Source organism: Mobula birostris, chromosome 18 (assembly GCF_030028105.1).
Source record: "Mobula birostris isolate sMobBir1 chromosome 18, sMobBir1.hap1, whole genome shotgun sequence".
In the NCBI taxonomy this organism is placed as follows: Eukaryota; Metazoa; Chordata; class Chondrichthyes; order Myliobatiformes; family Myliobatidae; genus Mobula; species Mobula birostris.
The window spans coordinates 21,630,827-21,647,689 of NC_092387.1; the positions used below are offsets into that span (position 1 = coordinate 21,630,827).

Below are 16,863 nucleotides of genomic sequence, written 5' to 3' on the forward strand. Positions count from 1 at the left end.
AATTTTCTGACTGGTCTCTGAACCTCATGTTCCCTCTATGCAGTGTCTGGTGCACTGTCCTCAAACTCATTTGACACATTCACTGGCATTTTAGTGCCCAGGATGTGTTGACCTTTGGAATGCTTGCAATGTTGAGATTGCATTGGGACAATGAGAACTTTGTTTAGTACTGCCATTTTGTGCCTTGCTCTCTATAAGGGGTGTGGCGCATGGCCAAGTGGTTAGGGCGTTGGACTAGCGATCTGCAGGTCGTGGGTTTGAGCCTCGGATGAGGCAGCGTGTGTGTCCTTGAGCAAGGTACTTAACCACATAATGCTCCAGTCTACCCAACTGAGAATGGGTACCGGTAAAAATGCTGGGGGTTAACCTCGTGATAGACTGGCATCCTATCTGGGGGGTGGAGTCTTGTACTCTCAGTCACTTCACACCACGGAAACCAGCATAAGCACTGGCCTGATGGGCCACATGGCTCGTGACAGACTTCAATCTGTTTAAAGGCTTGTGGGCCAGGTTTGATTATGAAGTTTCCACTGAAGCCTCTGCTCTGAATCCTTTCACATCAGTCTAGCCAGGACCAGTCTTGCTTGAACTCAAACTGATTCATACTTTTGAAATCAAAAAGTGAGCCTCCCATAAGACTTTTTGTTTCCCCTTTTGCAGACCAGCACTTCATTTGCCAGCTACAAGTGTGAAACAAGACTCAACTTTTGAAATGTTCATTTTTATAAAATCGGTTTTGGCGGTTTGGATTTTAATTTGGATTGCAGTCACAAAGTAGATTAGTCTGGATATGTTGACTTCCTTTCCCACAACCTTCAGGGCTCTTGTGCTTGGAATTTGATCATTTGCACCTGACCTCCATTAATGGTGATTGAAAGCAAGATTAGAGTCTCACTTGCCCAGCTGTTAATTTCAATCCAAAGCAGAATGAAAGAATTTTCCCTCCTTTAATAAACGAGTTTCCTGCTGGTTTGAGGGCAAGATTGGGGGAATGTTTTACTATTTTGTATCTGGTCATATCACATTGAGTAAATAAGCTGCCCCTTTTCCTACCTTTGAACTCTATTTACAAATCCATGCAGTATCCATATTTTAAAAAGTTGACTAAATGTGGATTTGAGATTGCTTATGACATGTTGCAGAGGCAGACATTCCTAGAGGATACACATCTTCCAAGTGGAATTTTATTAACCTCATTACAGATGCAAGATTGGTCTAATACTCCCAATGCCATTTTTCCCTAAGGTATTCGGATAACTGACCACATCCTCATCCAGATCATGATACTCAACCTGTATTTATAGGTTTTTCTTCACTTCAAGATAACTATCTTCGACAAAGCCAGCACATTTGAACCTTCCTAATGTGCAAGTGTTTAATTTACAAGTACAATTCCAATATGAAAGCTTTATTTTTCAAACCTTAGAAATTTGACTGTATAGCTTCTTGTACACTGTCTTAATATGTGAATCCTGTCTTTGGCTTTCATCTTTTAGTTTTCAAACATAAATTTTGGAGATTAAACAATAAAATGTAACATTTAGATGGACAATTTGAATATGGAATGCCCCAACTTTTCCTTTTGAGCTTCTATTCATTCATGAGATGTGGATGCAAGTAGCAGTGTCAGTTTGTCCCTGAGCTGAGGCAGTTGAGGATCAACATTGGATCTGATGGTCACACAACCAGGCTGCAAACTTGTTTTCACTTTAAAATCCACAGTGGGTATGGTGACAAAACAGGCAATAAATGTGATTTGTTGCAATTACTCATTAGCAGATTAGTTTTAGCTGCTGTTCTTGAAACCAGTTTATCTTTTCAATGGCAAACAAGATAAAATCTGCAGATGCTGGAATTCAAGCAACACACACAAAATGCTGGAGGAACTCGGCAGGCCAGGCAGCATCTATAGAAAATAATAAACAGTTGATGTTTTGGGCCGAGCCCCTTCACTGGTCCTCATGAAGTTTTGGCCAGAAACATTGACTACCAATTCCATAGATGCTGCCTGGCCTGATGAGTTTCCCCTGCATTTTGTGTGTGTCCTTTCAATGAGGTTTAATTGTTTTTTCAAAAACCTAGATAAGATGACCATAGCAGACCAGGGCTGCTGTGTTGTAAGTACCTCATTAGGTCAGGCAGCATCAGAGAGACAATCTTGTGTGTCTGGGGTACTCCCTCATAATTGAGAGAAGGTTTCAGGAGCAGAGGATGTGTTCAGTGGGGGTGGAATGCAAGACCAGGTGAGTAAATGTACATTTATGGAGCAGTGTGATTGACAAAAGCTGAGTCACATGGAAGCTGTAACTGGGAAATATAACTCTTTATTCATTCTGTAAACCCCCAGGAGCATCTAAGAAAATCTCAAACTTCTGACCTGTGTTCAATACTACTTCAATATAGAGAAATCTTTAACTGCAGTTTCATTTGCTGTAATTGTACTTTAACATTTTGAATGTTATGTAAATTTAGAGTTGCATATTTACAATGGTAGCACACACCAGCTAGCAGAACCTCTTTGAATATTCAATGCTGGTGCCTGTTCCAAAAGCCTCAGAAGTGCCAGACACCCAAAATAGATCCTTTTTGTTACAATGTTGAAGGATGGCTCCATAAATATAGAACTAACCAAGATTAAGTGACACAACAGATCTGTCCTGAATTGTGCATTAAATTGCTGGGATACTCCTTTTAACAATGTGCTAATAGGAACAGTTATCCGTTGTGCATTTTCAGTGGGACCGAATCAGAATGTGATGACACAAGTCCTGCTGAAAGGTCTCTGCCTGAAACATCAACTGTTCACTCTTTTCCATAGATGCTGCCTGGCCTGCTGAGTTCCTCCTAGCATTTTCTGTGTGTGTGTGTTGCTTGGTCTTCCAGCATCTGCAGATTTTTTTTCCTTGTTTGTACCAGTGGAAGTAAAATTCTGTACAAGTTTAATTGCCTGAAGACTGGGTTCTCATTTTAGTTGATCCAGGATTACTATTCATAAATGTCATAACCAAAGAATGATTCCTAACAACCAGATACTTTGGTATAATATGATGCTAATTGTAAGAATATGGGACATGCCCAACAAGTGATACAATACAAGTAAAGAACAATGAGATTGAATGCTAGGGAGAAAAAACAGTTCTGCTACTTGCAGAAAGAGCTGTCTAACCAAAACTGCAGATGCAGTATCAAGTCAGGAAAGTGATGGTGTGGCCAGATGCAAGATACGATTGATGTCTGCATTGGGCCTTGCCTTAACAATATGTGAGGGCAGAGATGAAAGATCTCTGAATTAGTGGAAACTTGGTCACTCCTGCAGGCACAATGTAGGCACTCTGTAATCACCCAGTACGCATTTGGTGGAGGGAACACAGTGCAACACAGAAAACTGGGGGGAAAAAGTGCAAGATGCTTCACCCAAAGCAATGTTTGAGCCGTGTGGCAGGAAGAGAAGAGGTGAAAGGACTAAGTTTGTGTTTCGTTCAGTTGCATGGAGAAAGTGACATAAATGGAGAGTGGTATATGGGGATAGGAGTTATCAAAGGAGCAACCTTTTATGATAGGGAGGAGGCTTGCCCAGTGGTGGAAATTGAGAGTGGTGATCTGCTAAATGAAGAGGCTAGTTGGTGGCATTTGAAGTTGAGGGAATTTCTTTTTGCCTCCTCCAGAAAATTACTTGCAGTGCAGTCATGGGCCTTTTAAAGAATACTACTATTATCTTGACTATTTTGGAAAGCCCATTTCATTCTTGAATTCTATTCAAAATTTTTTTTTTTTATCCATGAGTAACATTTCACTCCCAGTTATGGTTTAGACCACTTTTCAAATCTAGGGCAATTTCAGTTTGCCCAGGATACTTTCTAAGTTGATAGAATAAGTTCACTAGCCAATGGGAAGGGTTTTCTGGTGGCTAACAGTTTTGGCTGCTCTAATTAAGACATTAAATACATTTCCTTGTCTGTAGAGTCAGTTCAGTGGAGTTCTAGATTAGTGCCGTAAGCAGCCCATAATGCCCAAAATGCAAGTCTGCAAACAAAATCAAAACCTTGCTGCTCTGTGCCGACTTCCCAAAGCTGATGGATTTGAAAGTATAATGAAGTGATTTATTTGTTTCAGATGCGCTGGTATCCTCCATCTGAAGCTTCTCCGCAAGGATGGAAGTCCCGTCAGTTTTGCTAAGTATTTAGTAAGTATCCTGATGGTATTTATCATAAATGCTTGCGCTGTTCACTTTCACCTCCCTCATCCCTTTCTCTCTTCCCTCCTTCCACAACCCCCCCCCCCCCCCCAACCTGCCAGTGTGCATCACTTTTACTCCAACTTGTAAAAGTCAAGGAAGTAAACAGAAGATTCTAGACTCTGGAAATCCACAGTAAAATTCCTGGAGGTACTTGGGTCAGGCAGCATCTATGGAAAGGAATAGAGTTCATGTTTTAGACTGAGATCCTTCCACTTGGCCAAAAATACTCATTCCTTATTCCTTTCTAACTGCTGAGTTCCTTCGGTACCTTGTGTTAGTGTAGTTTAACCTTCTGTTCTTGACCTACAATGGGCTGAAATTGGTCAAGTTAAGACGGTGCTAATTTTTGCTTTGACAGCCTTGGAAAGTCCTCCTAATTAAGAGCTTTCTCCGTGTCAAATCTGCTCAAAGTTACTTGTCCTGAGTAATAGTTTGCTTCCAATTTGTGGGTAGTAGCATTTTTTTTTCTAATGTGCGTGATTTGCTGTGCTGACTAAGCATGCAGCTCCCTCCCTTTACCTGTGACCATATAATGGGCTCAGAGCTTTTGTCTCATAAACACCTTTACCCAAAATTCTTTGTTCATCCAATTTCATCCAGAGTTAGTGAATCTGCTTTCTGTAATCACAATGCTTCTGGTTCTCTCCTGTATTCCAGTTGCCCTTCAGCTAGTGGGAAAAGACCTTCAGAGCCCTAAATGTTTCCCCTTGACAAAAGTTGTTTAGAAATACAGCATGGTAGCAGGCCCACAGTGAGCCCACACTGCCCTGTTACACCCATCAGCAGAAAGCAGCTGATTGGGCAATTTTGAGGTCAGGTGACCAAGCAGTTTCATTGGGCAATCGAAAATTGAAAAGCTCAAACAAATAGGGGGGTAGCTCAAGCAGAGCGGCCAGTGAGTGAGTGGGCCAGTGAAGGAGTGGAGCTTTGAGGCTTTCGCTCGAGAGGTTTTGGCAGTTGGATTGTGCAATCAAGTCAATCAAGATTTGAATAGCTCAGACTCAGCAGAAAGCAGCTGATTGGGTCATTTTGAGGTCAGGTGACCAAGCAGTTTGGGCAATTGAAAATTGAAAAGCTCAAACAAATAGAGGGGTAGCTCAAGCAGAGTGGCTAGTAGTGAGTGGGCCAGTGAAGGAATGGAGCTTTGAGGCTTTGGTTCGAGGTTTCGGTGAGAAGAGGTGGAGGACGAGCTTGCTCCCAGAGAGGTAAGGACGGGTAAGTTTTTAATTATTTTAATTAACTTAGGAGTTGGTAATGGAGGCAGTAGATAGGGCAGTCCAGTGCTCCAATTGTAGGATGTGGGAAGTCAGGGACAGCACAATTGTCTGACTACACCTGCAAAAGGTGCATCCAGCTGCAGCTCCTGTCAAACCGAATTAGGGAGCTGGATGAACTTCAGATTATTTGGGAGGCAGAGGCAGAAATAAACAGGAGTTACAGAGAGATAGTTACCCCTAAGAGTCAGGAGACAGGTAACTGGGTGACTGTCAGGAGAGGGAAGGGGAATAGACAGACAGAGCAGAGCACCCCTGTGGCCGTTCCCATCGACAATAAGCATTCTGTTTTGGATACTGTTGGTGGGGACGACCTACCAGGGACAAGTTGTAGTGGTCGCGTCTCTGGCACCAAGACTGGACCCTCAGCTCAGAAAGGAAGGAGGGAAAAGAGGAGAGCAGTAGTCATAGGGGATTTGATAGGGGGACAGATAAGAGGTTCTGTGGGAGAGATCGAGAATCCCGGATGGCCTGTGGCCTCCCTGGTGCCAGGATCCGCGATATCTCAGATGGAGTTCTGGGTATTCTCAGGAGTGAGGGTGAGCAGCCAGATGTCATGGTCCACATGGGGACCAATGACATAAATAGGAGTAGGGATGAGGTCCTGAAGAATGCATATAGGGAGTTAGGAAAGAAGTTTTCAAGAGTGGTAACCTTGGGATTGCTGCCTGTGCCGAGAGACAGAGTAGGAACGGGAAGTTATGGCAGATGAATGTGTGGCTGAAGAATTGGGGCAGGGATTCAGATTTCTGGATCATTGGAATCTCTTCTGGGGAAGGTCTGACCTGTAGAAAAAGGACAGGCTGCACCTGAACTGGAAAGGGACCAATATCCTGGCGAGCAGGTTTGCTTGAGCTGTTGGGGAGGGTTTAAACTAGGGTTTAAACTAATTTGGTGGGGGAGGGGAGGAATCAGAATGTGAGTGCAGAGATTAGGGTGGAAGGACAAGGGCATGATGCTGTGTGTTCTGAGTTGGTGAGGAAGGACAGGCAGGGAACAAAACATAAATGTAGCCAGTTAGAGGGGATGAACTTAGAGCATGGACCAGTACGTGGAACTACGATGCTGTTACTGAAACTTGGCTGGAGGAAGGGCAGGATTGGCTGATGCAGGTACTGGGGTTTAGGTGTTTTAAAAGGAATAGGATGGGAGGATAGCATTACTAGTCAGGTATAGTATCATGGCTCTAGAAAGGGAGGACGCTGCAGAGGGAGTGTCCACTGAGTTGGTGTGGGTGGAAGTCAGAAATGGGAACAGATCAATCGCTGTGCTGGGAGTAGTCTATGGTCCCCCAAATAGCCCTTGGGACACTGAGGAGCAGAGAAGCAGGCAGATTTTAGAAAGGTGCAGGAAATACAGGGTTGTAGTTAGGAGTGATTCAACTTCCCTCATATTGACTGGCACCTCCTGATTGCCAGGGGGTGCACTTGTCAGGTGTGTTCAAGAAGGATTCCTGACAGTATGTGGTCCGGCTGACAAGAGGAGAGGTCATACTGGATCTAGTTCTGGGTAATGAACCTGTTCAGGTGGCAGACCTCTTGGTGGGGGAGCATTTTGGTGAGAGTGACCACAACTCCCTTAGCTTCAGCATAGCTATGGAAAAGGATAAAAACAGACAAAATGGGAAAGTGCTTAACTGGGGAAGGGCTAACTATGAAAGGATGAGGCAGGAACTAGCGAGAATAAATTGGAAACAGATGTTCAAGGGTGAAAGCACAGAAGTAATGTGGAGGAAGTTTAGGGACTACTTGTGCTGGGTTCAGGATAGGTTTGTCCCACTGAGACAAGGAAAAAATGGTAGGAAAAGGGAACTGTAGCTGACGAAACACATGAGGCAACTTGTCAAGAGGAAGCAGGAGGGGCTCATGAGAAATATAGGGTAGCCAGGAAGGAGCTTAAGAAAGGATTTAGGAGAGCTCGAAGGGGGCATGAGAAGGCCTTGGCATGTAGGATTAAGGAGAACCCCAAGGCGTTCTATGTGTATGTGAAGAACAGAAGGATAACAAGAATGAAGGTGGGGCCGCTAAAGGATAAAGAAGGCAACATGTGCCTGGAGGAGGTTGGGGAGGTCTGAAATGAATACTCTGCTTCAGTATTCACAAGTGAAAAAGACCTTGATCAGGGTGAGGTCAAAATAGAACAGGCCTGTGTGCTAGACAATGTGGAGATTAAGGAAGAAGTGTTGGATCTTAAAAAACATCAAGATTGATAAATCCCCAGGGCCAGATGTGATATACCACAGGTTGCTGTGGGAAGTGAGAGAAGAGATCGCTGGAGCAGTAGCTATGATCTTTGAATCCTCTGGCTGCTGGGGAGGTGCTGGAGGATTGGAGAATGGAAAATGTAGTTCCCTTGTTTAAAAAAGGTATTAGGGAGAATCGTGGGAACTATACACCGGTGAGTCTTGCGTCAGTGGTCTGCAAACTATTGGAAAGGATTCAAGGATTCTTAAGAGTAGGATCTACGAGCACTTGGAGAAGTACAGTCTACTCAAGGATAGTCAACATGGCTTTGTGAAGGGAAGGTCGTGCCTCACGAGCCTAATTGAGTTTTTTGTAGAGGTAACAAAAGAAATTGATGAGGGTAAGGTGGTAGATATGGTCTACACGGATTTTAGCAAGGCATTTGACAAGGTCCCCCACGAGAGACTCATCCAGAAAGTCATGAGGCATGGGATCAGTGGAATGTTGTCTGTTGGGATTTTAAAAAAAAAAAAATTTGGCTTACAGGAAGAAAGCAGAGGGTGGCAGTGAAGGAAAGTATTCTGCCTGGGGGTCAGTGACTAGTGGAGTGCCACAAGGATCTGTCTTTGTGATTTTTATAAATGACCTGGATGAAGAGGCGGAAGGATGGGTGAGTAAGTTTGCGGACGACATGAAGATTGGAGGAGTTGTGAATGGAGCTGTGGGTTGTCGAAGGTTAAAAGAGGATAGACAGGATGCAGAGTTGGACAGAAAAGTGGCAGATGGAGTTCAATCTGGATAAGTGTGAGGTGATGTGTTTTGGAAGGACAGGGTTAATGGTCAGTTACTTAAGAGTGTGGATGAACAGAGGGACCTTGGGGTTCAAATGTATACATCCCTCAAGGTCTCTGCACAGGTTGATAGTATAGATAAGGCCTATGGGATGCTAGGCTTCATTAATAGGGGGATTGAGTTCAAGAGTAGAGAGGTCCTGTTGCAACTCTACAAATCTCTGGAGTGACCGCACTTAGGAGTATTGTGTTCAGTTCTGGTCACCTCATTATAGGAAGGATGTGGAAGCTATGGAGAGGGTGCAGAGGAGATTTACCAGGATGTTGCCTGGATTGGAAAACAAGTCTTATGAGGCAAGGTTAGCAGAGCTGGGGCTTTTCTCTTTCGAGTATAGAAGGATGAGAGGGGACTTGATAGAGGTCTACAAGATTGAGAGGCATAGATAGGGTGGATAGCCAGTACCTGTTTCCCAGGGCACGAATAGAAAACACCAGAGGGCATATGTACAAAGTTAAGGGAGGGAAGTTTAGGGGAGACATCAGGAGTAAGTTTTTTTACACAGAGGGTTGTGGGTGCCTGGAATGACTTGCCAGGGATGGTGATGGAGGCTAAAACATTTAAGGGTATTTAAGAGCCTCTTGGACAGGCACATGGATGAAAGGAAAATAGAGGGTTACGGGGTAATGTGGGTTTAGTACATTTTTTTAAGGAATATATGGGTCAGCCCAACATCAAGGGCTGAAGGGCCTGTACTGTGCTGTAGCATTCCGGTGTCCGTGACCAACTAACCTACTTACTAATCCATACTCTTTGGAATGTGAGGGGAAACCGGTGCATCTTGAGGAAAGTCATGGGGACCCTAAGCTCCTTGCAGACAGTGGCAGAACTGAACCTGGGTCTCTGCTATCCCAAAACTTATGAATTTTGTACCAATTTCTCAATTGCATTTCATAAATCTGTGGCTCTGTTGCTACATCTCTTGTATTTTCTTAGACCTTTACATCCTTACCAGAATGTGAGAACAGGTAGTGGTGATGCACTGTGCTTAATACTCTACCAATGATTCTCTACCAAAGTTTCTTCCTTGTAACTTGCTATATCTTGTGTTACAGGCCTGATCCCTTGGCCTCTCCCTTTTATTGCGTGGGTGAACACCGAAAATGGATACTAAGCTATCAAAAACAAATACTTTTACATAAGATTTAGAAGGGTGTAGAGATCAGTTGTTTCCTGGAAGTTTCTTGGGATCCTGTTGCGATATTAATTAGCAACTGGTCCTAAATGCCCTTGTTGAGAGACTAATATTACTTTATATTACTGGGTTAAGTTTCTTTGAATGAAAATTCAATTGCCACCTATGTGTTTTGCCATGTAAGCTGGTATAAATGGGTGTAGCACATACCGTGGATCTGCCTTGTGCCCAACATCTAGTTGGCATGATGCAAGCAAAGTTGGAGAGTTGTACAGAAAATAAACTTTTCAGCCCAATGAGTCCATGTCCAAACTTTCTAGAGGTCTGCGGTCTTGCCTTTCCACACGTGATGCATTCATGGCCAGAAAATAATCTACTTAAATATCTCTTCACTTCCAAACATCTTGTCCTTTTGTAGTTTGGAAGCAATTGTCACCCAGTTTACCCCTTGAAGAATGTTTTTGAGAACTAGTCCAATGTTACAGTTCCAGTTGCTCCAGGCACTACATAGTTTCAGCACTGGCTGGAAAAGCTAGAAATGTGTCCTTGATGGGCTTGGCACAGCAGATTGGCCTTTTTTCTGAATTACATGAAGTCCTTTAACCCAATAACTTTCGGACCTCAAAAGCAATGATTTGTGGCAGTGGTGGTGAACCTTTCAGAGTGTGTGCCCAAATTAGTGATAATCAAAAACAAACCTCTCTCTCGTGCAATGGTAATCTAGAGTAGATTTTTCATTGCCTAATGAATTAATAACAATAATTCTGGACTTTTACAGAGAAAGGATGAGTCCTGTCGCTTGTGTATTTATTATTTCAATGAATTGTTATGTATAATCATTAATGTTATTGTGGCAGGGTTTGAAGAATTGAGGGGTGACACCACATGCCAACAATTTTTTTACATCTGGTATTTTGGGCATGCATGCTGTAGGCTTGTTACTGGTGATTATGGCTTTGAATTTACAGACATTAGACTAATTGGCCTGCTCTGCTATTCAATAAGTTTGACTGATCTGATTGTAACCATTGCATGCTTCCTTACCCATAGTGTCCTTCCCATCCTACCCCCTTTTCTTACAAATATTTAGTTTACCTTTTATCCAAAGGCCCTACCATTCTTCATGACCAAAGTTTGTAACCTTTGCTGGATTTTGCTTTCATCATAACAAGGTGACCCACATGTTTTAAAACAGTGAACCAACAACTCGTCCCCCCCAACCTTTCTAGATTCTAGTACAAGAGGAAACATCCCCTCTGCATGTAATAAAGCTCCCTTGCCTTTTGAAACTCCAGATACAGGCCTGCCTGTCCATTCTTGCCTTACTACCCATTTCAGTAAAGATTCCCTGAATTGCTTTCAGTGCATTTCCATCTTAAACTGGACTCTGACACCATAAGTCCATAAAATACCGGAGCAGAATTGGGCTATTTGGCTCATCAAGTCTCTGCCATTTCATCATGGCTGATCTGATTTTCCCCTTGGCCCCATTCTCCTGCCTCTTAATTCCCCCTCTCCTTCTCCTCTCCTCTCCCCCCCCCCCCCCCCCATATCCCTTCATGGCCTGACCAATCAAGAATCAATCAACCTCTGCCTTAAATGTACATAAAGACATGGCCCCCACAGCTGCCTATGGCAATGAAATCCACAGATTCAATGCTCTGGGTGAAGAAATTCCCCTTCATCTCTGTTCCAGAGGACACATCTCTAAGATCAGAGGATACAGCCTTGGAATAGACTCTCCCACCACAGGAAAAATCGTGTCCCTCTCCATTCTATCAAGGCCTTTCACCATTCGATGGATTTCAATTAGGTTATTCTTCTGAATTCCAGTGAATACAGGCCAAAAACCATCAAATGCTCTTAGGACAAGCCATTCAACCCTGGAATCAATTTTTGTGAACCACCTTTGAATGATGAGGGGCCCAAAACTGCTCAAAATACTCCAAATTGGGCCTGGCCAGTGCTTTATAAAATCTCAGCATTACATCCTTGCTTTTATATTCTTGAATGCTAAAATTACATTTGCCTTCCTCAGCACAGACTCGACCTGCAAATTAACTTTGAGGGAATCCTGCACAAGGTCTCCCTAATCTCCTTGCACCTCAGTTTTTTGTATTTTCTCTCAATTTAGAAAATAGTCAACCTTTTGCTGCTTTGCCCATTCTCCTAATCTAAGTCCTTCTGTAGCCTCTCTACTTCCTCAAACTACCTGCTCCTCCACCTATCTTTGTATCATCTGCAAACTTTGCAACCAAGTTACTCATTCCATCATCCATCCAAATTGTTGACATGTAACGTAAAGAGAATCGGTCTCAACAGAGACCTCTGGAACACTACTAGTCACCAGTAGCCAACCAGAAAAGGGTCCCTTTATTCCCAGTCTTTGCCTCCTGACAATCAGCCACTGCTTTATCCATGCTAGAATCTTTCCTGTAATACCATGGGTTCATAGCTTGTTAAGCAACCTCACATGTGGCACCTTAGCAAAGGTCTTCTGAAAATCCGAGTATTTATCAATTGATTCTCCTTTGTCTATCCTGCTGGTTTTATTTCTTCAAAGAATTCAAACATATTTCTCAGGCAACATTTTCCCTTGATATCTTACTGACCATGGCCTATTTTATCAAGTGTCTCAATGTACCACAAAACCACGTCCTTAACAATCGACTCCAACATCTTCCCAACCACTGAGGTCAGACTAACAAACCTATAATTTCCTTTCTTGTCTTTCTCTCCCTTGAAGAGTAGAGTAGCATTTGCAATTTTCTGGTATTCCAGAACCATACCAGAAACTAGTAATTCTTGAGAGATCATTACTAATGCCTCCACAATTTCTTCAGCCACCTCTTTCAGAACCCTGGGGTATATGCCATCTGGTCCTAGTCAGTTATTTGCCTTCAGATTTTTCAGTTTCCCAAGAATCTTCTCTCTAGCTATGGTAACTTCTTGCACTTCATGACCCCTGACACCTGGAACTTCTACTATACTGCTAGTGTCTTCTATGGTGAAGACCGATGCAAATACTTCAGTTCATCCACCATTTTGTTGTACCCCATTACTCCCCCTCTGGAATTTTTTTTTCCAGCGGTCCAATATCCACTCTGTCCTCTTTTACACTTGTGGATCTGAAGAAACTTTTGTATCATCTTTAATATTATTGGCTACCCTACATTTGTGCTCCATCTTTAACTTGATGACCATTTTTAGTTGTTTTGTGTAGGTATTTAAAGGCTTCCCAATCCTAACTTCCCACTAAATTTTGCTCTATTATATACCCTCTCTTTGGCTTTTATATTGGCTTTGACTTGTTAACCATAGTTGTGTCATCTTTTTGAATGTTTTTTCTCTTTGGGATGCAGATATCCTGTGCCTTCCAAATTGCTTCCAGAATTTCCAGCCATTGCTCCTCTGCCATCATCCCTGCCAGTGTTCTTTTCCAATCAATTCTGGCCATCTCCTCTCTACCTCCTGTAATTCCCTTTACTCCACTGTAATACTGATACAACACAATGTTGGAAGAACTCAACAGTTCCTCCAGCATTTTGTGTGTTGCTCAGATTTCCAGCATCTGTGGATTTTCTCTTGTTTGTAATACTGATACATCTGACTTCAGCTTCACCACCGCAGATTTCAGGGTGAATTCGATCCTATTATGATCACTTGCTCCTTGCACTCTTTAATCAATTCTGGTTCATTGTGCAACAACCAATCCATGAGCTGCTCTAAAAAGCCAGCTTGTAGGCATTCCAGAAATTCCCCCTCTTAATCCAGCGCCAACCTGATATTTCTCTCTCCCCCCGCCCCCCCAAATCTACCTGCATTTTGAAATCCCCCATGATTATTGCATCATTGCCCTTTTGGCATGCATTTTCTATCTCATTTGTAGACCACATCCTTACCACTGTATGGGGGTCTGTATATTACTCCCATCAGGGTCTCTTTACCCTTGCAGTTCCTTAACTCTATCCATAACGATTCAACACCTTCTGACCCTTTGCCACCTCTTAGTAATGATTTCATTTCATTTTCCTTTTACCAACAGAGCAATGCCACCCCATCTTCAATACAATGTGCAACACCAGTTTCAAGGCCCTTGTAGTCTACCTGCAGTGTTGGCTTGAAAGTTCAACATAAATTTGTCTAAGTGCATGTCACCTGAGATCCATTTTCTTATGGGCAATCACAATAAGTCACAATAAATACGAGAAACAATAGTCAGTAAAAGACTGCAGGAATATTGCAACCTTGTATACTACACTTATTAGCCACTGTCGGGTGTAGGAGTGGAACCAATGTTGGTCTTGTGCTGCTGTAGTCCATCCATTTCAAGGTTTGATGTGTTGTGTATTCAGAGATGCTCTTTACTGTTGTAATGCATGATTATTTGAGTTACTGTTGCCGCATTCCTGTCAGCTTGAACCAGTCTGGTCGTTCTCCTCTGACCCCTCCCATTTTAAAAAGCCATTTTCTCCCACAGAATGGCTGCTCACTTTTTCCTGTTTTGGTGGTGGGTTTTTTTTTTTGCACTATTTCTGTTTAAACTTTAGAGGTGCCTGTGCATGAAAATCCCAGAAGATCAGCTGTTTGAGATGCTCAAGCCACCCAGTCTGGCACCTACAGTCAAAGTCACTTATTCAAATTTCTTCCCCATTCTGATTGCTCTGAACAACAGAACCTCTGGATGCTTTTGTGCACTGAGTTGCTGCCACATGATTGGCTGATATATTTGCATTAATGAGCAGATGTAACTAATAGTGGCTACTGAGTGTAGTTTATGCTAATGTCAATTATTGTCAGACATTCCCCATCCCTACCTTTGGCCTGGGTCTCTGGTTTCCACATCAGTGTTGAAGGATTTGCTCAGCGAACATTTCAGTTGTTTTGATATTTATAGCCTTTTCAAAAGATTTGCCTTTATGGTTATGCATTTCCAGTAATGGTTAGCTGTTGTCTTTCTGGGTGGAGTGAAATCTGCTTGAATTGCATCAATATATTCTCCAAGGATTTTGAGGGTTGCCTGATCCAATTCTTTCCTCTTATAACCGATCAAATACAATTTTCTTGTCTGTTTTATTTTCATGTTAGCTGACTCAACATACTTGTCCTTTTCACTCTCTTTTGACAATTACTCAGGAATCCAATGGTATGGCAGCTGTTCTGTCAATGCTCCCTTCGTGGAAATGCACAGCATTCTGCCCCTTATCAATGGCTCAAGTGCCGTTGCAGATGGAAGAGGTCATGTCCAACTTCTATGATTTGAATTTAGATGTTTCCACCAACTGGGGCTTCTGTACCTTAGGGGATTGAGACCCTAACACTGGAAATGGTCAGTAAGTTGAACTGTTAGCTAGAATACATGAAATAGTGTGGAGCCAGCTGGAATTTTTTTTATGACTTTCTTTCCAACGGCCTCCTAGAACATGCAGGCACCCCGCCCTGTTTTGACTTGTTATCGAAACATTCCTTAGAGGTGATACAATTTAAAGGAAGAGTTATTATCCCCAGACTAATAGCACAGATGATGCTGGTTACAATTTCTGAACCTTCACATGTTGTTATTTAATCTTTTAAAGACCTCCGTATCCATTCTAATGTGACTTTCAGAAATGGACACAGTATTCCATTTTAGCTCACTAACTTGTATGTATTTGATATTTGATCACTGACTTTAGACTTTTGCAAGATACAAATGTGTCACATGTTTGGTTTAGTATGCTTTATTGCTCTGTCACCATATACTGCTCACAAGAAAATGAATCTCAGGGTAGTATATGGTGATGTAGATGTACGTTGATAATAAATTTATTTTAAACTTTGCTTGTTCCACAGACTACTCCAATTCAACGATTAGCATTTCTCCGTGGAGCAATAGTCAAGGACAGACTGGATTTTGTTTTGAGGGTCATTGGTTGAAGGAGATGTTGAACAACTGCTTCATTTTCCTCTGCACTGGAGCAGTCACTGGCCTGTGGATTAAAGAACTTTTGGTGAACTTTCAGGTGGGAGAACCTGTAAGCTGTCAGTCTGATCAATCCATCTGGTGCAAGGACCAACTTCAAAATGGCACCACTGCTGTGAAACTTCAGAATTTAAGGTTGACATTGATGGAACTGAATTACAAAGACCAACGTGGAATGCTGGTGGTCGTCTTGTAAAATTTTCGTTTTGTAAATGTCTCCATCTAGTTTCACCCACATCCCCATCCTTGTCCTTTCTCCCCATCTGTCCACATTCCTGTTGATCATGTGTCTCCAATGTGTGAAGATGGTTCTACAAAGCGCAATTACTCTCCCAATTTGTAACATTCTTCAGTGAAGGAGCCTCCTTGACACTGCTGTTGGAAGGCTTGGTTTATTTTTAGGATGTCCACCTGTATATTGAAGTTCTCGCAGCCTCTGTTCTATTGCCCTGGCTAGTTACCGTGCCTCCTGGAGAACCCATCTTGCCAAATATCAGCTGTTCCTGTTAAAAGTATTTTGAACAATATTGAGTACAAGTATTTTTGTACTGGTGTAATGAAGAATATTTATGCATCAAGGATTTTTTGTGCAATTAAAATTGTAATCTGTATTATAACTTAATGTTAGTTCAGTTGAGTTTGGAAGTGCTGAATATAGCTCAACGGTAGTTTAAAAGTGCAATTGTATTGTGTTTTTTGCTTACTTTTGCTGTTAAGTACTTAAAGTATTAGAAGTGTGATTGCAAAGCTTGTACAAGGACTGCAAGATTTTGAGATGCAATTTGCTGATCCTTCTAGAATGTGAAACTCGATTATAAAAGATGATGATAAAAAGCTTCTGGTGTAGTGTATGATTCTAAGCTGTTCTCAAAGTGCAGACAGAATACTGCACATGCAAACTACTGAAATATGGAAGTTAACCAGCTATGCTGTTAGTTTTTGTATGGGAGAAATGTCCTTTAGCTCATGACTAAGTGTGAATTGGTTATTGGGTCTTTAAAAGATTCTGGCTAATCTTCCACCAATGCTGTAGGAACAGTAGCACTGTAATGCTTTGATTTTTAAAGTATCCATAAATCTTTGCCCGGGATGTATTTATCTGGAGATCAAAATGGCCAACAATTTAAACTTGGCAATTTTTATCCCATCTTGAATTAATGTACTAAATCCCTTCATTTTAATTTGGTCGCAGTATCCCCAAGAAATTTGCTTAATGTACCCAG

At 42.3% G+C, this 16,863-nt stretch overlaps 1 protein-coding gene across 1 annotated transcript in view; it reads left to right on the plus strand.

The window, feature by feature from the left end:
• The window catches only part of LOC140212004 (RNA-binding protein with multiple splicing 2), a 125,726-nt gene extending 109,250 nt beyond the window's left edge, over positions 1 to 16,476 (plus strand). The window contains exons 7-8 of the mRNA XM_072282350.1: positions 4,114 to 4,183; positions 15,511 to 16,476. Coding sequence (XP_072138451.1) covers positions 4,114 to 4,176 — 63 coding nt within the window. The 3' untranslated portion in view covers positions 4,177 to 4,183; positions 15,511 to 16,476. The remainder of the gene's footprint in view (positions 1 to 4,113; positions 4,184 to 15,510) is intronic.
• The last annotated feature ends 387 nt before the right edge of the window (positions 16,477 to 16,863 follow it).